This window comes from Osmerus mordax, chromosome 2 (genome assembly GCF_038355195.1).
Source record: "Osmerus mordax isolate fOsmMor3 chromosome 2, fOsmMor3.pri, whole genome shotgun sequence".
Taxonomy (NCBI): domain Eukaryota; kingdom Metazoa; phylum Chordata; class Actinopteri; order Osmeriformes; family Osmeridae; genus Osmerus; species Osmerus mordax.
Window position 1 is genome coordinate 15,260,190 of NC_090051.1, and position 24,808 is coordinate 15,284,997.

Below are 24,808 nucleotides of genomic sequence, written 5' to 3' on the forward strand. Positions count from 1 at the left end.
TCTGCCTTGAGCACCCCCCATTGGGCACCCATAACCCCTCTCCTCAACCCCTCTTCAGCCGCACAATCAAACAAATACGAGTGCACGCCGACACGCACACGCACACCTCGACGTGAACACCACGGCACACATACACAGACTCAAAACCACACACACGCACACACCAACACACACACACACACACACTGGTGGCCCCCTTCCAAGGTTTCTTTTTGGACTGCCCATCCCGAGGGGCCCTCTATTGAAGGAGAAACTGGGAGCCGGGGAAGCGTGTCAGGGAGAGCCGAGGGCCCGGGGTCCCCTGTGAGGGCCCATCCAGGCGGAGGCAAAACACAGGTTCGCTTGCCCTGAGGTGGGCCTTTAGTGTAGCTTACATAGCCTAGCCCTGAAGGGAACAGGTCAGCCAGCACAATGACCCTCTGCTCCCCCACCCCCCCCATGCTCTAGTCAGCTCTGTGAACCCGGGAGAACCCAACAGTGGGGGAAACACGCTTCGACAGCAGGCCGGCGCACAGGTCAACGGCTCTGTAGGTTTCAAGTTCAATGGCAGACACTGGCCCCGCTTCGAAGGCCAGAACCAGAAGGGAGCCCTCCCGTCAGAACAGAGGGACCTCCTTGTTTACTTGCCCACTTGTTAACTAACTTCCTTGGCGAGTACATACGAAGGTAACCCCTCAGAAGGAAAAGGTGAACATCTCACTCCCACGCCCCCCTCCTCCCCAGGGGGAAAAAGTAAAGGCTTCCTGTAAGTGATCTGGTTGGCTATGTTTGATCTAGTCCAACCCCTCCCCCCCTCCCCCCCCTCCTCCTCCACCCCCTCCCACTGGGGAGTCTCTCGTGCCAGTAAAACGGCTCTTCTCTTCTTCATTGTTTTTATAGGCCCATAAATAGACAGGCTAAATTAATGGGCCCACAGCGACGGATGGAGGAGAGGAGCGATGGATGGAGTAGTGACTGATGGCATCATTATGATACAGCACACATCACTTAGCAGAACTGTTGGCTTTGGATCTTGGTCTCGTTCTCTCTCTTTCGATGTCTCTCTGACTTTTACTCTCGCTCTGTGTCTGTCTCTCTGTATCTGTATCTGTCTCTCTCTCTTTCTCTCTCTTGCTCTCTCTCTCTCCCCTCTCTCTCTCTCTCTCTCTCTCTCTGTCTCTCTCTCTCTCTCTGTCTCTCTCTCTCTCAGCAGTATTCCTGGCCCTGCCTACCAGGCGCTCCTCGCCCAGCTCGGCCCGGCTCCCACACAACGCCCATCATCCAGTAATTAGCTCCATTAGTGGGATGAAAAATACGAGGGCCTATTCTTTACACACCTGGAGACAATTTACTCTCCGTCTCGGAGAACCGCCACAGCGACAATTAGCCTTGATCCCCTGAACGCAGCCATCATCAAGGCATTGTTCTGAGAGTGTAGAGGAGGGGGGGTTAGCCGGTAGCATAAACAGCCTCTCAGGATTGGTTTCTTCTCAAAGAGCGGAGTCCGGCCTTCCGAGCTCTCAGGAGTGGGATGCGTGGGATGTGTGTTCCTACACGCAGAGCTCAAAACAAATCTGGAGCTCCGGTGATACACCCACGCGCGGACACAAAGACACCCGGTCACACGCGCACACTCTGTGGACGCATGCCAGGCTCGGAGCTGCGTCTCCCCACACAGCCAAGCGGTGGTGGTGATTCTCTCTCGTGTAAATAAGACATCCCAACTCTGGGCAGACCCTCACAGACACTGACAGAGGAGCTGATGCTAATTCAACAGAATAAAACATCAGTAATCAAGAGCGGCGAGAGCACATGATTAATGTATGAAACCATCATTAACACCTTATTTGGGGGCGATAATGATATGCGGAACGAGCGATCAGATATGTGCGCGTCTCAGTCAGTCAGATCTCAGTCAGGCTGACATTAGCATGCTAAGCGCATGCAGAATGACAGTCGCAGGCAGTAACCTTTCTGGGGCCATTTAAATGTAAATCAATGGATTAATTGGTGCGGCCTCGTTAAGGCTGCCTAGTCATCAATACCACCAAGCCCAATTACCGTGTCTCGATCTAACCGTGCTTATTTGGCACTAAAATACAAAACATGCACACGCAGACTCACACGCACCATACTATACGCTCATATCTATTTCCAGATAATTACATATTCAGAGATGCAATGACAGCAGAGGTGTGAAGGACTGAGAAGGGGAAGACACTGATATCCTGCGAGTCGTGAGTTAAACATGAAGGCATCCTATCTCCCCTTCCCTCACCTCGATACACAGCTCCCCGCTTGGCCTTCAACCGATTCAACTTCAACGATTATTCTAATGAATAAGGCAGAGCTCAAGTTACAGAATTCAGCTGAACGATGAGTGGAGTCATCTTGTTGGACGTTCCTGTTTGGCATTTAGATCTTTCAGTCTGCCCCTTCACCCTCTCTCTCTCTCTCTCTCTCTCTCTGTCTCTCTCTCTCTCTCTGTCTCTCTCTCTCACGTGTATGTTGTGTGTGTGTGTGTGTCAGAGAGCGAGAGATAATCTTGCATGGTGTCTCTTCTAAAGGTCAGTGCTCATCTCTGCCATATCTCAACCTTTAAAGGTTGGCTCCTTTGTCCCTCTTTAAGTGTCACTTCACACACCCAGTCACATTCACAGAGAGAGAAAGAGAGACAGAGAGAGAGAAAGAGAGAGAGACAGACAGAGAGACAGAGAGAGAGAGTATCTAAAGACTTCCGGGTCAAGAGGGAGATGGGTGGCTGACTAAGGGGAGAGAGGGAGGAGTGAGGGGAGAGAGACTGGTCTGGTCTGTTTCCACCCCCCTGGTCTCCCTATGGTCTCCCCCTGCTTGGTAAGTGGGTTTGGAGCTCGATGCCTGGCTGCTCTGGGCGGTGCTCTGTTGTGCTTGGCATTAAGGACCGGGGGGAGCGGCTAAAGGCCTGGTCACTGAGGCCTGACCAACATTAATCAGCACACACACACGCTTGGAGAATCTCTCTCTCTCACACACACACGCACACTCGCACTTACACACCGAAAAGCCCGGCTCTCAAGGCCAAAAGGATGCTTATCTCCATCTGACATTACAGAGACGTCAAGTAGCTCCACTGTCCAATCAGCAACCTTCGCTAGCGAGGGGAAAGGTCACGGCCGGTCTGTGCGCCGAGAAGATCCGGAGGACCTGAGGAGAAACCGGAGAGGAGACCTTTCCGTCCGTCTCGTTCCACTGGCGAGGGAGTGGAACCCAACGATGCACGTAGTTGGGTGAGGAGGTTGGGTGGGTCCCATCCATCAGGCTGGACAGGGAATCATCTCAGGGTTCCTCTGGGTGTGCAGAGGCAGAAGTTGCTCTTGGTTGTTTGAGCCCAATTGAATCCTTCAACTTCTTGTGTTTACCGAGCCGTAGCCTAGGAGAGCAGGGTGTTGCAGGGGGCTACTCAGGTGCAGGCAAAACGTGTGGTTGTGAGGAATAAGTTGTTTCTACCATTGTAGCTCTTTTGTCTTCTTCTCCGGACTTGTGCTTAAGCAATGGCCTGTGTATAATGACAGACCTGTCTTAAACAAATACACACACACACACACCCACACACACACACAGAACGATCCCAGCGGAGTGCTGAGGTCTCATTACCTACCGACCAGATTAAGATGGAGGAGATAAACAATAAAGGCAGCCGACTTCCCCCAGCAAAAGGTCAAGGACACATACACACACAGGCTCCGAGTCAGGGGAATAATGACACACAGACAGGGAACCCTTAACTGACAGGTCTACTTTATCATCCTCGGCCCGGTGTAAGACCATGAGGCCACACGTAGCATGGGAGGGGAAGCAAGGAGAGATGCATACTGGGACTAAAACATGACTTATCAAGAAGAAATGCACGCACATACACACACACACACGTACATGATGGGAATGTAATTATGAACAGTCCTGTCAGTTAATGACAGAACCTGACAGGGAGCCCAAGTGAGCGGTCATGAGTTTGAGTCCCGCTTCCTCCGAGCCTGCCCACATCTGTCTCCCCTCATGTCCCCCCCCCTCCCCTCTTTCGCTGCTCCCCCCTCTCCCCCCCCCGCACCCTAGCCCTCTCTTCATCCTAGCCCAACTCCCCCCCCACCCCCCCAACGTACTCCTTCGACCTTTTCAGATGGGTCCCATCCTCCCCCCCCCCCCCCCCCCCCCCCACCCCCCACCCCACCCCCCACCATGCATCCCGCCTGCCGGGTGTGTCAGAGTCCCTGTCCTGCTGTCTGCGCTGCACTGCTCTCATCCATCACCGTTACCCCCCCCCCGGCCTGCTCCACACACACACACTCACACACACACAAACCGACACAATCATTTGCCAACGCCCAGCCCCTCTGCTGGGGGTCCTCCCCCACCCACCCCCCCAAAAAAACACCCTTTCCATCCATCCATCCATCCCTCCGTCCTTCCGACCCCCTCCACACAGCTCTCCCATCGCTCCGTCCTGCCACCCCCCTTGCTCCGGGGCCGGCATTCCTGGGCCTGTGGTTACCAGCTTTGAAGTGAGCAGCACCAGGGCCTGGTTCAGAGCTCAGCCCCGGCCTCCTCTGGAAGGCCCATAAAGGAAAAGCAAACAGGCTTTTAGGATTGGTGAATGAGCCCTCCTTTGGTGCATGGGGGCCCCGAGACGCACACACATTAACACCCACACAAACACACACAAGCCAGGCCAGGGGCCCCTCACACACTTGCTGGTGTCGTCTAAGGATTATTGTTCTGTTTCCCCACTCTTCCCAGTGACTCTTAGTGGGTCGGGCTGGCTGAATGGTGCCTTTAATAAAACCTCGGCAATTGTGATCAGGCTCCGCCTCTCTCCCCCAGCCCCTACAGAACACAGACACTGTTATTGCTGTGGGCTCCTCGACGCTTTAATTAGTTTGGTTCTGTAGAATGAGGTTATGGGATTCTCAAAAGTCAAATATCACCAAGGGGCATTGTTGTAGTGTGAGTATATTTGTGTGTGTGTTTGTGTGTCTTTTGAGGGAGTGAGAGAAGTAAAATAAAAAGCAGATGGCAAAGTGCCCAAAAACGCACAAACCAAACAACATCAAACCCAGCAGAAGATGATGATACACACACACACACACACACCCTCACACACAGACACCCACACACGCTATCACGCACAGCTGAGCAAAGTTCAAGCATGCACTCAGAGGGAGAAGAATCTATCTGAATTCCGTCTGGACACAAAAACACGACCCGATAAGAACGAAAGCTGGAGCAGAGCTATCGATCGGCCCTCAGATCAGTACCAGATCAGGACCAGCACTTCCCCCAGGCTCATCACACCCAGCCCAAGCCACTCTGGAAGCCCAGCACTGCCTCATTCTCTCTGGGGCTCAGCCTGGGTAGAAGGCTTAGTCTGGATGTGTTAGAAGACTGACCACGTGGCCCAGGGCCTGTTAATAAGCTGTTGCTGTGATCCAGGCCACGGTGAAGTGATCTGGGCGAACGCTGTCTATTATCCAGCCTCGGAAAATGTTAGGAGTGCCTGGTCTTTACGAGAGAAAAGGAGAGGAGAGTAGAGGAGAGAGGAGGAGAGAAACAGACACCAGGTTAGATGCAAAGGATAAGGCAGACAGACTTACTGTCCCCTCAGATAGAAAACCCACGTAGACACACACACACACACATTGATAGCTTCCAGGTGGCTGACCTCGTCTTCAGCATAGTAACTCCAGGATGAAAAGAGTTTAGTTTGGCAGAACTGGGGGTGATGTGTGCATATAAAACCAGCAGGCAGGGCTGGATCAGGGGAAATGAGGTGAGAGAGACTCTCGCTCCTGCTAAGGTGTCACACCATTACCAACCAAGGCTGATGTCATACAGTACATAAACTCTTACCAGACGACCAACAGACACACCGGGTTCTGACCCACTCAGACTTACACGTACTTACTTATCCTCGGGCCCGAGCCACGTTTTCATGCAAGTCCACAGACGCGCACACACACACTCACTTTGCAACAGGACACTCCTCTCCCCCATTCCCCTCTTCTTCTGTCCCTTCCCTCCCTCCCTCCCTCCCTCCCTCCCTTCCCCTACCCTCCCCTCCTTTCCTTTCCTTTCCTTTCCTTTCCTTTCCCCTCCCCTCCCCTCCCCTCTCCCCTCCCCTCCCCCTCCCCTCCCCTCCCCTCCCCTCCCCTCCCCTCTCCTCCCCTCCCCTCCCCTCCCCTCCCCTACCTTCCCCTCCCCTCTCCTCCCCTCCCCTCCCCTCCCCTCCCCTCCCCTCTCATATCCTCTCCTCCTGTCTCCTGTCTCCTGTCCTGTGCTGCCCTCCCTTCTACTCTTGTTTCTTCTCCTCCCCTGATAGAGGGATGAATGCCAGCCCACACAGGGCCGGAGGGCTAGGAGAGGTCTATGCACTGAGACAGGGTGACAGAAGAGGCTACTAAGATAAAGCACACAACTACAGGTCAGGAGACACACACCAAAACGCACATACACCCATACACACACACACACACACACACATACAGCTTCAAGCTGAATAGGGTGAAGGAGGAAAGGATAAGTTCTGGAGAAACTTCATCCATAACGGACCTACGTTACTGGGTCAGACCCACTGTCACTGTGAGTTAGGACCTGCTGGTGTGTGTGTGTGTGTGTGTGTGTGTGTGTGTGTGTGTGTGTGTGTGTGTGTGTGTTAGGGAAGCGAGCCATATACCCCAGCAGTGAGATGTGCTTCCAAAGAGCCTAACTGTTATATAATGACCAGTCCAAACAAACACTGCTTCAAAGGAATGGAGCACTGACCCAGATGCACTGCCCATGGATACAGTCGTTCTTACACAACCACCATAACCCAATGCATAAATCAAACACAACAGAAATAAGTATTTATTGCACATTCAATGTATATGTGCGAGAGTCAATGTGACAGTGTCTATGCGAGTGTGTGAGAGAGAGTCTGTTTGACTGTGTGTGTGTGTGTGTGTGTGGGGGGGGGGGGGGGGGGGGGTGTGCGTGGGTGTGTGTGCATGTGTGTGTGTGTGTGCTGCACGTGTGCACGTGAGAGAGCAGAGGGGAAAGAGCTTAAGAGAGGGTGGGGAGTGATATAAAACATGAGGCAATAGATCGACTCTCAGGCTGCACGCAGAGGGACTTTGAACCCTGCGCCAGGACCATGATCCTCTGGGGTGCAGACCACTGTCACTCAGACCAGACCAAGGCAGTCTGCCTCCAACCCCAGTCGCGACCTCGTGCTGTCCCCTCTTGTGGCGGGGGGGATCTCTGACCTCAAGGATCTAGCTTCAGACCAAGACGACATCATCAGAGACCGAGGGGGACGTTTTCGTCAAGGTTCATTCTCCCCGCCAGAGTTCAGAACGCCCTTGGTTCCCCATCTACCCCCACACCAAGTCCAGTTCCACATCTCCTCCTGACTACTGGGCATGTGCAGGGATGGAGGGAAGGAAGCGATTCTCTGCTATATCCAGACTGTGAGTAAGCCTGTTCGACTGGGGACACATCCGACAAAACCCATCCCACAGCCAGTCCCCTATGTGCAAACCAAAGGTCGCAGGACCACGTACGACCAGCTCGTATGACCAGCTCTTAGAGGGGGTTTGTGTGCATGTGTGTGTGTGTGTTTGTGTGTTTGTTTTGGTCCGTTTGAGTACGTAGAGCCTACACTCGACTGATCTTCTACTTTTGGGACAACATACTGAAACAAGCACACACACGCGCACACACACATACACAGCGTGTGATCAGTAATGAGCTATCCCGCTGCTTGCATCCACAGCAAAATCCATCAAAAATAAAAAATAAAGGGCGGGCCCAACCTCGTCTACCCAAGATGCCCCTCAGGATCCCAAGCAGAGCACATCTTCTGGAACAGGTCTGAGACAAAACAGGAAACAGTGCAGTACAGCCTCTTATTGGCATGTAACTGTATGGAAATGTTGTTCTACTGTTTGTGTGTGTGTGTTTGTGTGTGTCAGAATTGAAGTTGCTCTGTTGTTTTTAATTTTGCCTTGTTAAAATACCCTTCGCACTTCTCCTGATAAGTAATCAGGGATGGCAAGTGGCGGGATTGTGTTTCTGTGTGTGTTAGTGTGCGTGTTTGAACGTGTGTCTGTGTGTGTGTGTGTGTGTGTGTCAGTCACAAGTAATAAGAACTAGAAAGCATGGGGCTTGTGTGTCTTGGTAAATCCAGCAGGAATGCAAACCTTCATCTCTCTCAGAGAGCAGCTGCAGAACCACACACACGCGTGCACACAAACACACACACACACTGTTTGCCTCACGCCGAGTCTTCTGTGTTTTAAGATCAAATTAAGGTTGAAGGAATTTCCCAGTGAGGGTGTAGTCCTCGTGTCACCTGCTCCAGTCCATTCTAACAAACATGGGAAGATGATACTGAGCATCTGGAACCATATGCTTGTTGGTCATTTGTGATGCATGTCATACAATCACAGTAATAGAAGTGTAGTGTGGGGACCAATTGTAGGTAGATGAAAATATACACACATACACACGCGCGCGCACACACTGCCAAATAAGCTCTTGAAGCTGTCAAAAAACATCCTCAGCTTTTCGCCCAGCTCAGAATAACACATGCACACACTCTCGTTCTCTCTATAAAACGCTCTCTAAGCTATGGCTCCTACAACACACACGCACACACACACAGCTCTGAATAATGTCACTCACACATACACACGCTCCCTCTCTCTATCAAGCACAGTTCTGAATAACACCCCATACACACAGATAGTTACACAAACAAACATTGGAAAAAGTGTCCGAAAAGAATGACAAGTTTGATACAACACCACCTTCACTTCTGATTTCTCTGAGGCCTACATGCACACACACAGGATTTGGTGACCGACGCACACACACACACACAAAGACACACACACACACACACACAAAGACACACAAATTAAAAATGAATCGGAAGATGCTGCATCGCGTCTCCTCAAAGGAAACAGCCCACGAAATATTCAGTGAAGCCGCTCTATCAACATGTGACTCAGAGAACCAACAGGGCTAGCCTGGGGAAGTGGTTCTGGGACACCTCCCTCACGCTAGCCTGGCCCCCCCACGCTCATCTGTCCGTTAACACCCAGGACCTGGTGAGCGAGCTGCGCGCTGGGGCCTCGGCTGCACTAGGGGGCTTTGTGGGCCTGTGAGTGCAGCTGTCACCCTCCTGGGGTAACATAAGCCCTTATTAGACTCCATTAGTCCTCTCTGAAACTAATAAGAGATTGTCAAATACATCCAAACATTCACACAACTCGGCCCGACAGGGTAAGTGGGGAGAGAGAGCAGACCTAAGGCAGAGGTATGGTCTGGCAGCAACACTTGTCTTTTGTTTCCTCATTCTGTCCTCCAGCCCCACACCCCCCCACCACAGAGAGCGCCGAGGGGGACACAGGCTGTGCTGGGGGCCTCTCTGACTACCAGTAGGGCCCCCTTGACAGCAGAACTTGACCTCTAGGAGAGCAGCTTTGATCTGTAATTAAACTGGATGTGACAGAGGGGAGGAGAGATTTGATAAGCTCCACAAACCGCGCGGATCTCGGGTTAGGCCGAACAGATCTAACGACAGACGGATAGACAGACAAACAGACAGAGACAGAAAGAGAGGTTTTCTTCATCTCCACCATCTTAAAGGAAATGTCCTTTTCCCTACATGGAAAGCCACAGACTGTTACCCCTCTGATGTGGTCCCACCCTAGTACTGGATAGCAGTGATCTTCGGGCTTCTAATCGGGCTAGTAATCAGAAGGTCGCTGGTTCGATTCCCGGCCGTGCAAAATGACGTTGTGTCCTTGGGCAAGACACTTCACCCTACTTGCCTCGGGGGAATGTCCCTGTAATTACTGTAAGTCGCTCTGGATAAGAGCGTCTGCTAAATGACTAAATGTAAATGTAAATGTAATCTTCCCACCACTGACATGATGAGGTGAGAGGGTGAGGTACACACCCTCATCACTACTCCAAGCTGAGGCAGAGATGTCCCACTCACACACTCACACACACACACACCCACGCATTCTCTCACCTGCACAAAAAGGAAGGAAGGGGCGGGGGAGCAATAGAGAGCCAAAAAAAGACACCAAGAGGATAAGAGAGGACTTGTCTTACCTTGGCAGCTGCTCCCTCGCTCCTCGTATCCCGGGTTACACAGGCACTTCCCTATGGGCACAAGCCACTCCCCCTCCGTACTGCAGTACATACGCGGTGACTCCTCCTCCTTGGAGTGATTGACACACGAGCCCTTCACCTCCACCAGTGACTGGGAGTCCATGGGCACCGTGTCGGGGAAGGAGGCCAGGTTCCTGACGGTGAACGGGCACTTCTTGAAGTAGACCCTGACCGACACCAACGCCACACACGCCCCCACGTCCTGGAAGGCCAGGTAGAAGCCTTTCCGAGTGACGGGCCCCACCTCCCGGACCTCAGTGTTCAGCTTGAGGATGCGGTCGCCCAGGTCCATCTGGGTGAAGCTCTCGTCGGCAGCGATGGTGTCGATCTTGGTGAACTGGTGCTCCCGGAAGCGGCTCCCCTGGTCCTCGTCCGTCTCCAGGTACAGGAGGTTGAAGGTCTCCTTGCAGGTGCCCAGGACCAGTGGGATGGAGTTGCAGTCGCGGAGGGTGAACTTGAGCTCCACGTAGATCTTCTGGGCGGACTGGCGCTGGATCCAGTTGGTCCTCAGCCAGTTGTTCTGGCTGTACTCCATCACATTGCACACCTGGAAGGTTCGGATGGGCGTGTAGTGTTCGTCCACTCCGCTGATCTCCTCCCACTAGGGGGGAGAGAGAGAGAGAGAGAGAGAGAGAGAGAGAGAGAGAGAGAGAGAGAGAGAGAGAGAGAGAGAGAGAGAGAGAGAGAGAGAGAGAGAGAGAGAGAGAGAGAGAGAGAGAGAGAGAGAGAGAGAGAAATATAGATAAATAAAAAGATAAAGAGAGACAGACAGAGTGTGGGGAGAAAAGGATAGCAGAAGAGATGAAAAATGAGAAATTAGTTCTTTTTCAGATCTAACGATTCCTGCAATCCTCAAGCACAAGTTCACTCCTGCTGTCCATGCTGAGACATCTATCAATAATTTTCCACATTTTCCACGAATGGCAAGGCAAAGACAGAACATGAAGTCAAACAAAAATGATCTTGACTTGATATTGAGATGTATGTGTTGAATAAGTGAGCGTTAAGCTATCTTACATTCTCTCTCCACTGGGAGACAGGCAACGAGAGGAGGGGGAGAGAGAAAAAGAGAGAGGTCATTTCTTCACTTCAAACACACTACGACACTCATGGATCATGTGGCTTAGTCCTAACGTCTGCATAGCTAAACAGTGAATCAGACTGGTGATGAATAGGGAATCACCTGAACACTGGGCTTATTGTGGATAAAGTGACAGTCATTATAACAAATGGCTTTCAATGGACATACTCCTTCAGCAATGGGAATGAATGTGCGGCTCGGTGAGTAATGCTCTCGCCATGCACACGGCTGCTCTGTGGAACTGGAAATTGAGTTATCACTCCGTTCGCGCACATTCCAGCACACACAAACACACTCAGGCACACACACATACTGTACTTTCACACAAACACACATAAATGTGTGTAGACGTAGATGAACACGTACAGTATACATACGCACGTGTACACGCATGACAATACCCCTCGGGCTCTCGTCTGCGCGTGAACACTCACACCTTCACACACACGCGCGCGCACACACACGTCAGGGTCAAGTGTTCTAAAATCTCAAAGCAGTCAGAATCAGCGGGGTACTTTCAGCGCTAACATATACAAACGAAATTAATGATGGGCTGAGAGTCTGTGTTTCTATTACAATGATGGCCTCTCTCTTTCCATCTCCCTCGCTCTCCCTCTCTGCTTCTCATTCCCTCTCCCTGGCTCTCTCTCTCTCTCTCTCTCTCCCCCCTCTCTGTCTGTGTAAGGCAGTCCGTCTGAGAGCTGCTCATTAACCATGGAGTACAGAGCGCTCAGACTGAAGAATGGATGCTTGTGTTTCATCTCAGACTGGGTTAATGAAACACCCTCCAGGGAGAAAGAGAGAGAGACAGACCGAGAGAAAGACACAGAGAGAGGGAGGTATAGAGAGAGAAAGAGATAGAAAAGAGAGGGAGAGAGAGAGAGTGATGGGGCGAGGGACAGAAAGAGAGAAAGAGAGAGAGAGAAAGCAAAAGAGTGAATGGTTTGGAGTGAGGGGGGGTAGAGAGATGTAGACTTCCTCCCTCTGTTTAGGTTCCTCAGTCATGTTAGCCTCAGTATCACCACATTCATCAGCTCCCAGTCAAAACTCTCCTTCGGTTATTATTATTATAGACCCAGCTCTCACTAACACTAACACTGTCAGCCTAGTAAGCCCTCCAACGGATATGAGGGCATTATAGTCTAGATCTTTCCTCTCACTTGTCCCTGTTTTGTCCCTGTGTCACCCATCTGTGTATGTTGTCCCTATTACCACTGTCTATGTGCAGTCTCTGAGTCCCTGTGTCCTTCTGTACCCATGTCTCCATGTTCCTCTGTCGATGTGTTGTCTTCCTGTCCCTGTGTCCATGCGTCACTCTGTTCCCGTGTCCCTGTGGGTACAACTGAGCGAAGGTGATTCTGCTAACGGTCTCCATTTCTCTCCCGACTGCCTTCTGTTGGGCCAGGTATCGTATTCACATGAGCCTTCTCCTCACGGCAGGAGGAGCTCTCAAAAGAGGCTCGGCTCTGCCAAAACCTCCACTCCAAACCTCAACTGTGTGTGTGTGTGAGTGTGTGTGTGTGTGAGTGTGTGAGTGAGTGTGTGTGTCAGCACACCGCTCCCTCTCCGAAAGCAGATCACTGTGGGAGCCATAGGGGCCGGTAGTTGAAGCTATTATGCGTTTATGTATTTTCATGTACATCCATATGATGCAAATTGGACCAAATCCGATTTGACTGGTAGTGATGGTGCTTTCCTTTAATGCTGTCTCTGTGAGACTCCTTTGGTCTGCCAGCACAAAAAAAGGCTGGGGAGGCACTGCCTCCAAATCAAAGCCAGGTGGCTTCTCTGGCCTCGGCTGTGTTCTCCTATTCCGCAGAGTGTGCAAAAGTGTGCAAAAGTGTCTGTGCGTGTGTGTATTTGTGTGTTTGTGTGTGTCTCGGCTTAAACCGCGGCTGCCAAAACAAATAAGAGCTCTTCGATGACGTGTAGATCAGACACTGGAGAATAACATATTACATGAGCTATCCCCTGCCATGCGTGACCTCATCGCAGCAAACCTCTCCACCCTTATTCTCCTGTCTTGGTCTTCTACACACACACACACACACACATACAGGAATGTCAGCTCTCGGTGCCACTGTTCCGATCTTCTCTTCGTGTAAAGGATGACAGTGTGCTTCCCACAGAGTAAAGAAGCATCAGATAGGAGAGAGAGAGAGATGGTGACAGAGTATCTGTTGGTATGTTTAGAAAATACAAGAACCCCCTTTCCAAAGAGAGAAACAAACATTCAAGCACGCGCACACTCACGCACGCACACACACACACGCACTCACGCACAAACGCACACACACACACAAATCCGGCGGAGGCCCTGGCACCAGTGTGCACTGTGAGAGGGAGAGCCGACATTTCAACGAGAGCGAAATGTAATAACATTACAATCCATCTCCTGATCGCGTTACAGTGGAATTGCATTCGTTAGAGAAGACTGACATGTCCTCCCACCCCTGTGGCTGTACCGTATGCATGACCTCTGTTGGTGCAGCCTTCTCACACACACGTGCGTACGCGCACGCACGCAAGCACACACACACACACACAGTGGACCACAGACACACAGTGCCAGTCTCTCAAGTTTTCTTACTCATCCCCTTCATGAAAGTGCCAATAAGGTCACAATCAGGTGTCTAGTTACCGAATCTCCATTACGGACAAGAGAGAGGGGGAGAGGGGGACAGGGCGGGGGGGCGGGGGGGGCGGGGGGGGGGGGGGATGGGAGGGGGAAGAGGGGAAGCCAGAGTGACTGAGCGAGAGTGAAGGAGAGCGAACGCGAGAGAGAGAGAGAGAGAGAGAGACAGAGAGAGAGAGAGAGAGAGAGAGAGAGAGAGAGAGAGAGAGAGAGACGGATGAACAGAGAGATGAGAGGGGCTGAGCGTCTGCAGCGGGGCGGCGTCTTCGCGTCCAGCTCCAGGGGTCAACGCTCCCCTTGTCCACCTCTAATTGATCTACGCCAACACCGGGACCCTCGCTCTGACCCCTGGCCCTGACCCTGGCACAGCTGTGCGTGTGTACGTGTGTGTGGGTGTGGGTGTGTGTGGGGAGGGGGGTTCAGAGGGGGGTCACGGTGTGAACTTGCCCTGAGGAAACGAGTCCGAGCTCTGATCTGTGCTGGAGGTATATGAGGCAGCGGGACTTGTGAAGCGAGGGGAAACCCGAGAGGGCCGGCCGACTGAAGACGCTCCATTCGGACGACCACCCCAGGCATGCCTCAAAACACACCAGTCACCGCTACACCAACACACAGTCAGGGAGACTTCAAAGAGCAGAGGGGCCCGCCTCAGAAGAACGTTTAGGATCCAAATATAGAAAGAACTGGATCTTAACGCCGTCTCTGTCCTCATCCCGTCGCTTTTTTGTCCCGGCAGTTTCACACACGTGATATCGTGCGTTTCCCTGGAAATCGACCTATAGAATGTCCCTTGTGCGGAGGGGTGGGGTGTGGGAGAGGATGTGCGGAGTCAGACGGGAGGTATCGAAGGCTCTCCCTCACCCCAGTCGGGAGGTCAGGACGAGGGAACGCGAACCGCCATTGATCTGCCTTGTGTCCAATGAGGGCATCATGTTCAGCCCAATGAAGACACAAATCACTGTGGGGATGTGGGGGGGGGGGGGGGGGGGGGGCGGTCACAGATGGACTCCCCTTGGGGGGTTTTGGGGGAGCTGTAGTTAGACATCACTTTTCTATGATACCACCACCCCCCCCCCCCCCGTCTCTCTCTTTCTCTCTTGCCCACGCTATATCACTCCATCCCTCCTTTCCCACAGCGGGCCCAGAAACCAGAGAGGCCACAACAAGTGCAGGAGCAGCTTACATTTCCCGCTCAGGGTCGCCCCGACAACTGCAGCCTATCAGTCAGAAGGTTTTCATCACAGTTTTCTACCAGAGAGAAAACCAAAACACACGCTTTGCCCCCCCCCTCTCAGCCTGGACTATGTGTTAATCCTCATTTATGGACGGGCTTTTCTCTTCTCTGTGCAGCTGGGGGACACTCTGGGTTCGTCAAGGCGGGGTGTGTGTGTGTGTGGGTGTGGGGATCCTGAGCTCTGAGGCCTGGTACTGTGGAACGGTGGTGGACAGTGGCCAAGGGAGTTTCGCCATTACAGAATCTGGACCTGAGAGTGGGAACGTGAGCTGGGCCGCTCGCTGTGCCGAGGCCCTGGATAGAGTACTGCTGTGTGTGTGCGTGTGCGTGTGTGTATGTGTGTGTGTGCAACCGTTGTGTGTGTGTGTGTGTGTGTGTGTTGGTCTGTGTGTGTGGAGGAGCCTTAGCTTCCAGCACATTATAGAGTTTCTCATTATTCTGGTCTGTATTTTCAGAGGTAAGGTAATACTGTCTTGTCTTTGTAAAGTGGTAACAAACACCAGAGTTCCCACTGGCTTCCATAACAATGTAGAGTGTAATTATCATAAATTGTGGACTTTTCTTGTTAAGGTGTGTGTGTGGGTTTGTAACATAAGGTCTTGCTATGGGCTGTCTGAAGTGCTCTACCCAGGATGAATTCATTCACTCTGGTATGTTTGTCCTTTGTTTAAGAGTGCTTTCCAAGCACATACTGAGCAATCAGCAGCATGTCTGGAGCATGAGGAATACAGCCCCCTGGACTAGCTCGCCTCGTCAGCACCCAATCCAGCCTCCACCCAGATAACACCCTCAATCTGAATCTGGGGGCCTGCAGACAGCACACACACACACACACACACACACACACACACCCTAACTGCATCAGTGCTGGTGCTGGATGCGTGGGGACCAAGCGGACGGTTCAACACTTAATTTGCTTTAACCAGAGAGAGGGTCCCGATACATCAGTCAGTGTCAGCATGTGTGTGTGTCTGTGTCTCTTTCTGTGCGTGTGTGTGTGAGAGTGAGTGTGTGGGCTTATGTCTGTGTGTGTGTGTGTGATAGTGTGTGTGTGGGCTTGTGTGTGTGTGTGTTTGTGTGTGTGATAGTGTGTTTGTGGGCTTGTGTCTGTGTGTTTTTGTGTACTGCCAGCCCACTCCACCACATTATGAGAAATCATTTCGGCGGGCCGGGCTCGCGGGGCAGAGCGCTTATCGGACCGCAGTCAGCGAACGACGTGAGTAATTACAGATGATTCACCTTGAGGACTTGATCATCAGCAATATCTCACTTTCCCTCTCTCTCTTTCTTTCTCTCTCTCTCTCTCTCTTCCTCCCTCCCTCTCGCTCCCTCTCTCACCAACAAAGGAGGAGGCTTTAAGAATGACATTGGTTTCTCATTCACTGTATCCTGCGTGCAGTCTCCATTCTCTGAACTGTTGAAACAGGAACGCCTTTGCCTACTTTAGCCAGAAGACTTACTGCCACTCAGGTCATGTAAATGACTGAAATTTGGCATCCAGATCAGTCCAAAGAAAGCATTAAACACTCCACTTTGCTCTCAGTTAGTATTTTCAGTTCAACCTTATAAAGTAACCTTCACTTTTTACAGTGCCAGCCCCAGAAATATGGTGTGGGGAAACTAGGTCTGGCAGCTGTGTGGAACTAATGAGTGGATTACCTTCAGCCACTGCCAGAGACTCATTTTAACACTTAATAAAGTTTAGGGGAAGTTTGGCCCCTCAGCCCAGGAACCCAGCAGTCAAACTGGAAGACAAATAAACAGAGGCCCCTGCTGGAGAGAGTCAGGCTGCAACAGAGGACCCGGAGTTTTCCGGAACGAGAAGGAGAAGCTGCTTTCCATACTGGATGCAAATCTTTTTTTGGTGTTGGTTTTTAATGGAGCACAACCACTCTGTTTCCACGAATACATTAAACGGCTCTGTTAAATGTTGTCTTCATGGGGCAGTACCGCTATTAACAACTACGTTTCCAATTATCTGAAGTGTTTCTGCTGATCCGCTATTACGTTCCAATCTAATTTGGCCTCCCGTTCGCCTGAGGTGCTCTCCCGCTTCACCCTCCCTTACATAGGGTCGACTGCAACACATTTATCCCCACCCCCCCATCCCCCGCTTGTTACTTACGGACAGAGGTCAATTCCACATCTTAGATAATGCGATTAAGGTGGATTAAAAAACGCTTTAAACTTTGGATAAACTTGGCCTTGATCTGATAAGGCAGTGTTCATAGGAGCAAGTACACTCACCCCATGTGATGGGTAGGACATCCATCCCAGCTCCCCTTGGCTCGCTTTGGAGTCCAACAGGTTGACTGGATAGAAAGGAGAGAAGAGGGAAAGAAGAGTTTCGTTATTGACGTGTTTGCAGGAAGCATAACATTTCGGCATTATCAAGTGCAGCGTAAAAGCCCCAGACAGTGGGGGAAGGGGGTTGTGATAGGATGTGCAGAGGCAAGTGTGAGGGAGGGGAGGGAGAGGGTTTGTAAGGTGCTTCCCCCAGAGAGAACAGTGCCGATGAGAGATGGGTGTATATCCCTGCTCAGTCTCGTTAGCCTCACTTAGCTCACGAGCTAATCCCTCAGGAACCCACTATGGTGGAGCCCAGATCAAGGGTGTATTTACCCAGCTGTTAAACACACACACACACAAACACACACACACACACACGTGAACACACACAATCCACACAAGTGAACACACACAATCTTTCCACATAACTTCCTAAAGCTAACCAAACAGAGACAGTCTGCTGTCTGTCTTTCCCTCCTTCTGAGCAGCATCAAAGCAAGGAATGCTGGGACATGCGGTTCTGTACAGTCAAGACATCACACATGGTGGACCTCCTCAAAAGCAGCATCCGAAAGCCTCCTGGTCGACCTTGCTCAGTGGATCTTACGGCCGACTCTGAGAAATGAGCAACCCATTTGGTACACTGAAACTGAACAAGGAAACTCTCATATCTCCATCACTGTGCGTCCTGCCATCAAATTGCACACTGAGCCAATCACAGGGAGAGCTCCGACACACACCACACAACTGATGGAGAACGGTGTGAACCATGTGTGCTAAAATGAAATGGAAAGTAAACGGGTGACAGGGAAAACGTGTTGAAACTAGGGAAATTATAGCATTTCTTGAAAAGCAGGATTGCACAAAAGAAGTGCAGAAAACCAATTACATCTCCATTCTGGATTGTTGTTTTCTACTGAGGAGGGCTCCTTGATATGATGAGTTAGAAGAACCGAGCCCTTGCAGGCCCTGGGGAGTTAGGAACTGGGTCCAATAGAAAAAGACTTTCCGCATTCTGTCACGTTGTGTTCCAGAAGGCTCTAGTGGTTTCACCGAGCAAGAGCAATTCCATATTTGCTGACAGCGTCAAACTCCTTACTGAACCACTGAAGATATATGTTGAAGGATTTTTAACAGCGACACAGCATATCACTTTGTTTACTGGAGTGGTTTCATAGTCTCCCTACAGCCAAACACACACACTCACATACTTGGACCCCACCCCAAGTTTCCCTCCCTTCTCAGCTAGAGCTTGCAACTGACTCAGCCTATTTCTCCCTTCCCTGCTGGGAGCAAAGAAGTCCACAGATTTACAGTAATTTACAGTAAATACCCACATGAACAGACACACACACATTGAGTGACTAAAACCTAGCCAATAATGCTTGGGCTTCGCCACGAGAGTACACCTCACACAAAATCACTGAACCACCTATCTGACACTGTACACACACACACACAGTACATACACAGCACACTGTGACTGCATTCTTAAAGACAGGGCGGGGGGTGGAGCACAACCTATTATCAAATTCCAGACTGAAACTGACTAAATTGAGGCTCACCTGAGTCCAGGCCAAACAGCTGGCGGTTAGCTCATAGCAGACAGATTCCTATTAGCCCTAATAAAGCTATCTGTTCCTGTCAGATAATGGCAGCTCAGCATCCAGCCCCATTGCTTCCAATTTACATTTCTCAACGAGCCGAGCCAACGACTCAAATTGAGCCGAGCGGGGGAATTTGAGAGCAGAAAATTAGATGGCTCTATCGCAGAGGCAGACTCTCCAGCTGCAGGGGCAGGAAATCATCGCCAACACACACACACACACACTCCCTCTGAAACACACACGGAGTGGACCCAGCATTCGGCGGCCCTGGTCTGCTCTGTGACAGAGCAAGAATGAACAGCCGCCAGAGTTCTCTTCTCTGGTAACAAACAATCCAGGCGAGATCGCGGGTGAATCGATACAGCAGAGACAGGGACCTACACACGACCACAACAAACACAGACACACTGAGGCCTGCACTCGCTGAGTGTGTTTCCTGTCTGCAGAACAGAGAGAGAGACTGAGACGGCGGTATAGAACTTCACACACACAGACGTGGGTCTAGAACCAATGGCTCCAGCAGGGAGGAATTCTTCACTCGGGATTACTCGCTAAACCGCTCTCTGGATCTATGCCCAAACCCAAACAAGAGAGTTGTAAACTCTGTCAGATAAGTGATGCCAATAGGGAACTGTTTATTTATTTGGATTTGATGGATTACAAAATAAAATATAGAATGATGCAGATAATAACATTGTATTGCAGATGTATTCTCCGCAGGCACTTGTAGGAACACAGGCTGCAGTAGAAGCTGGTTTAGCCTCAGTGTTGTGGGCCGCAGTGCAGGCAAGTTGTGTCTGTGTTAAAGGGTGAAGTGTTCACCTCCTGCTATGAATTATTCAGAATGAGAGTCGCTCTGTCTGATGTTGCCCGTCCACCCCCTCCCACCCACCCCCTCCCTCCATCCCCTCTCTTTCTCTCTCTGACACACGCACGCACACACACACACACACACACATAAATACACACAGGCAGACACATATGCACAAAAATTGCACACGGTGAGCATATAGGCCTAATGTCTCACCTGCTCTTATCAGCGCCGAAGGCAGCACTCTTGCCTCTGCACATCACATCGTGAGCCCCCCGCCCCCCCCCCCCCCCCCCACCCCGCACACACACCTTCTAGGTCCCTGCCCAGGAGATGGATCTACCACACACGCACGCGTACAGAGTCGTACACTATTTTTATCGATGGGGTATGTGTAAGCACATTTTCAGCACCTCTGAAAGGTACCATCGCTCACAAAACACCATATCTCCCAGCGGGGGCCGATTCTCAGGGCTTCCCGGGCAAGGCCTCTCTGCCACCGGCTAAAAATATCGCGACCACTCGGCGCCCAGTCTGGGAGAGAAACCGTGCAGGGCATCACGCATATGCGATGTGCGATTGCACTGAGGCCTATTCACAAGCCTGTCCCAACCAGCGCTCATTTTCGGCTGTGACAATTCATCGCTAAAAAACAACTTTCCATAAAGTTCCACGGTGATTTTTCGTACAGACATATCATCTTTTCAACAAGCCAATAAACTATCATAACATCTGCGCGGAATTATCCCCACCCGCCCTCACAAAGAATACAGCACATACGGCCACAACCTATTACTTTCTTGGGCCTTTCACAACGGGATACGGGTATGGTTAACTCCCCAAACTTTGCCTAGAACCAGTTTGACTTAAAGCGCATAAGCAGTGCTAAATAGCAGCTAAATTAATTTGCTTCTTAAAACAGAACATAGTTTCGCTAGGCAGTTTGCCTAGATGTTTGGGGAGATATTGCCTACATCCAAACGTTTTTCCTCCGAGACTTGTTGATGTGGAAAACATTCGTCCTGCTCGAGAGGGGAACGTTTTTATTGTCGTTTTACATTCGCTAATATTCAAAAGTGGTCCTCTGTACCTATTTGTCTATTTATAGAGATGCTTGCCTATTGAAAACTTGAATGGACATCAAAAAGGGCAGTAGGCCTACCTAGTTTTTCATTAGGCGAAAAATTGAAGAATAATATGCAAGTATTGTTGACATAACCCTCGGTCTAATAAAGACGATGGTGCATTCTAGATTGTGTTTTAAAACTGTCACGAAATAGCCAACAATACATTAGCTCAAACTCAATCTATTCTCCAAAAGTTTGTTTGAACAGAGTGGGATAGGACTATACATGTATAAAACGTACTGGAAAATTGTAGTTGAGCTTTAGGCCTACTAGACTAGACTATGATGTTTGGACGTGGGTATGAGACAAGCTAATAGGCCTAAATAGACCAAAATTGACTTTTCATCTTAAATATCAGAGATCCTTCGCTTTATTATTTACTTCACTTCCAGTTTTACGTGGTCGGATCAAGGTCCTTATGGCTCCTTCTGAATTGTTTTTACCGTCAGAAAATATTTTTCAGTGCAAAATAGGGCACCCAAATCAAATCAAGATTAATAGCCTACATATAAGTGAACGTTAAGGGTGGGCTAGCTTGTACAATACAGTTTGTGGGACACAGACTTCTCAATCCTAATTATGCAGTCTATTTGTCAAGGATATATGTGTATAGGCTGCCTACATGTCTAAATTAGGCTACAGATTTACAAATTGGAAATGTTTGAAAAGATTTTCTTTTTTTAAACTTTTATACATGGTCTGAGTAGACCTTTAGGATTATGTGTGCTTGATTCCTGACGGGCCACGACTGTCGACAGATTATGAGGCACGTACAGAGCTCACAACACCAAGTTCAAAAAACATTTGAAGCATCACTTTCTCCGCAGAATAAAAGCTCTATTTTTGATCTTGTAGGTGTGTGTCAGAATTGCCATTATATTGTTTAAAATGGATTTATAGGCACTGCGGCTCGACACTGACACTCACTGGCAGACCGCGTGAGGGTTAGATAAGCATACATAAAACACGATTGTACCATTTTACGTTTTCACGAATAGGCCTACGTAAAACAGTTAAATAAAAATATAGTAGTAAACGATGAACTAATTGAAATGCGTCTGGTTTCCTAAGATTCGGAGAATAATATAATTTCCAGAGCACTCTAGGCACAAATTAAGTGACATAAATCTGATATGTGGCCTAAAACATTTAAATATTGAAAAAAAAGGAAGTTATTTTTTCAAAACAGGATTGGCGTGACCAGCTCAGTTCATATAGGCCTACATTGTGACCCGAGGGAGCCTTTGGTGGTGGAATAGGGCCTACATTTGAAATGCTATTTTGGCAGCTGTATCCATTGTCATGTTACAGACTTAATTTGTCGGAAATATCGCAACACCCCAAATTAAAGTCGTTTTTGTATTTATTTTATTATATTTATACATTTTACATAGATAAAACTGTGCTCTCGAAAAGTTTAAGTAATTGCATTACATATGGACCCAGCTTTCCTTTATCAGTTTTGTCTCTCACAACACTGTCTTGGGAGGCATTTAATGTGCTTAAAAATCGATAGATCGAAATTGAGTTCATTATCAGTAATCAAGTAACTCTTTCATGTTGCATTTCACCCACACAGTAAACGCTGTTAGGCACAATAATTTGCCTTCGCATGGCGGTGAGACTTTACTTAAAAGTATGTATTTATGTATGTATGTATTTATTTATGTATTTATTTATGTGAAGAGCTTCGAGTAATAGTCTACTTTGAAAGTGAAACAGTGTCATTAAACAAAAAAGTTAAGAAAAACTGACCCTAAAAACAGAGTTTTGCCAAGGTTGACCACCTTAGTCCGGCGGTGACATGGGACTGGACAACAACAGTACGCACGTCTTTATCACATCCATGTTCAATATTATATTACTTCAATCGTCATTTGAAGATTTTAACTTTCAAAACACTCCACCTCAAAATATATCCTATGGTTTACTTTCCCCCTGCTCAGACAAATGTGGCGCATGTAGACAGTTAGGCCTTGTCAGAGCATGGATAGGCTACACTGTTTCAACGAAGATATAGCCGCTACGCAGCCATGCAGGACATATAGGCTACTGGAATTGTGTTTCATTTAAATTCACGTGAAATAAGTTCAAGTTGTGACAGTAATGTGATTTGTTGGTTTCCATGCCTTTGACTATACCTTCTTTCACTCTCACTTCAGATTAAAATACATTGTCTTGTCTTTATTTGACAAGACAAAAACATGAAACACACATTTGTCCAATGCAGAACCATAAACCATTAGCATACATGTCATACACTAGCCTAGGCTACTCTGTTTATCATAGTAGCCTACATGATTAGATTTTCTATATCTTCAAATCTAAAATGTAAACCATGTTATCAAAGTGTGTGTTTGTATGTGTGTGTGTGTGTGTGTGTGTGTGTGTGTGTGTGTGTGTGTGTGTGTGTGTGTGTGTGTGTGTGTGTGTGTGTGGGTGTGTGTGTGCGTGTGTGTGTGTGTGTTTTCAATCTAACAGTCAAATTAAGATCCCAAGTGTGACCTTTTATATCATAATCGATAGAACTAGCCTACAACATAGAACGCTTGGGATATAGGAATATATAGCCTATCTCAGTAGTAAGAAATGTTTTGCTCTTGTAGGCCTACTCATGTTTATAGCCTATGATCAAAGTAACACTTTCGACTGAAAAGTCAGAACAACTACGTTCAGACACCAGATTTTATTTTTAAAATACAGCAAAATGTAAAATTTCCGGGGCTTCAACTTCAACGATCTAAATTAGCCTATATTCTTTATCCTATTACTTGCCTACTATATTGCTAAGTCTTATAAGTCTTTGCTCTATATTAACCATCCATGGTGTTCCCCTTGTATCAGCTCTAACGGCAATAGGACAATGCATTTGCGTTTGAGATATTACTGTAATGACAACACTGTCCGAGAACGCATTTCCAGCTCAATTGCCTGAATTTGTATATTCGACAACATTCCGGATATTTCCACAAACATCCTCTTAAGACCCAAGATTTGGTCGTCGGGTTGGCAATTCTAAAACGAGATCAGAGTTTCCACCGTTTTAATAACCACGCAATAACTCTTAATGAACGTTATAAACGTTGCGAGTCCACCCGTCAATATAACATTACAGCATGCAGAGAGAAACACGTCAGATGGCTATTAAGATTAGGCTTTCACAATGCGCTCCTATATAGCATTTTATTGATATTTCCGAGTCATGTTGCAGGCTAAACGGCATGGTGAACAACATTCACAGCATCACCAGTTCTGTCAGGACCACCTTAAATGTCTGGGTACAGGCTCCGCGGCACGCGGCGCGGTGCACTCATAACGCTCACTGGACAGACGCACAAATATCTCTCACATGGCTCTCTCTCTCCACACCGATATCTTACCTTCATTGGATGGATGTGTGCTCAGAAGCGCCGGGTGAATAAAAGAGAAAAAGAGGGTAGAAATAAAAAGTGCTCGCGATTTGCAATCCATGTCGACAGTTGAGAGGGCAGCGCGCGGTACATAACTCCATGAAGCATGCCACTGTTGTGAGAGTGGTTGAGGCTCGAGCTCCCGTGCTCGGCTCGGGGGCTGATGTCAACTTTGACACCGGAGAATGAGGAGGAGTCTACGTTCTCGCTCTCTCTCTTGCTCTCGCTCTCTCTCTCTTCTCTCTCTCTCTCTCTCTCTCTCTCTCTCTCTCTCTCTCTCTCTCTCTCTCTCTCTCTCTCTCTCTCTCTGTGTCGCTCTGTCTTTCTCTCACCCACTCCATGAACGGAGACTGGCTCGGGTGGGGGGGCTACAGTGTTTCGCTGCAGGTCCTACCGACCAGACGGAGTATATAAACAGACTCTCAAGTTCACAAG

At 49.3% G+C, this 24,808-nt stretch overlaps 1 protein-coding gene across 1 annotated transcript in view; it reads right to left on the reverse strand.

The window, feature by feature from the left end:
* epha3 (eph receptor A3) overlaps positions 1–24,434 on the reverse strand; it is a 59,443-nt gene extending 35,009 nt beyond the window's left edge. Inside the window, exons 1-6 of the mRNA XM_067261100.1 lie at positions 24,344–24,434; positions 17,377–17,441; positions 10,120–10,780; positions 4,090–4,120; positions 3,533–3,536; positions 3,393–3,414 (exon numbers count right to left, since the gene is read on the reverse strand). Of these exons, the coding sequence (XP_067117201.1) occupies positions 3,393–3,414; positions 3,533–3,536; positions 4,090–4,120; positions 10,120–10,780; positions 17,377–17,441; positions 24,344–24,434 (874 nt within the window). The remainder of the gene's footprint in view (positions 1–3,392; positions 3,415–3,532; positions 3,537–4,089; positions 4,121–10,119; positions 10,781–17,376; positions 17,442–24,343) is intronic.
* Between the last annotated feature and the right edge of the window lie 374 nt (positions 24,435–24,808).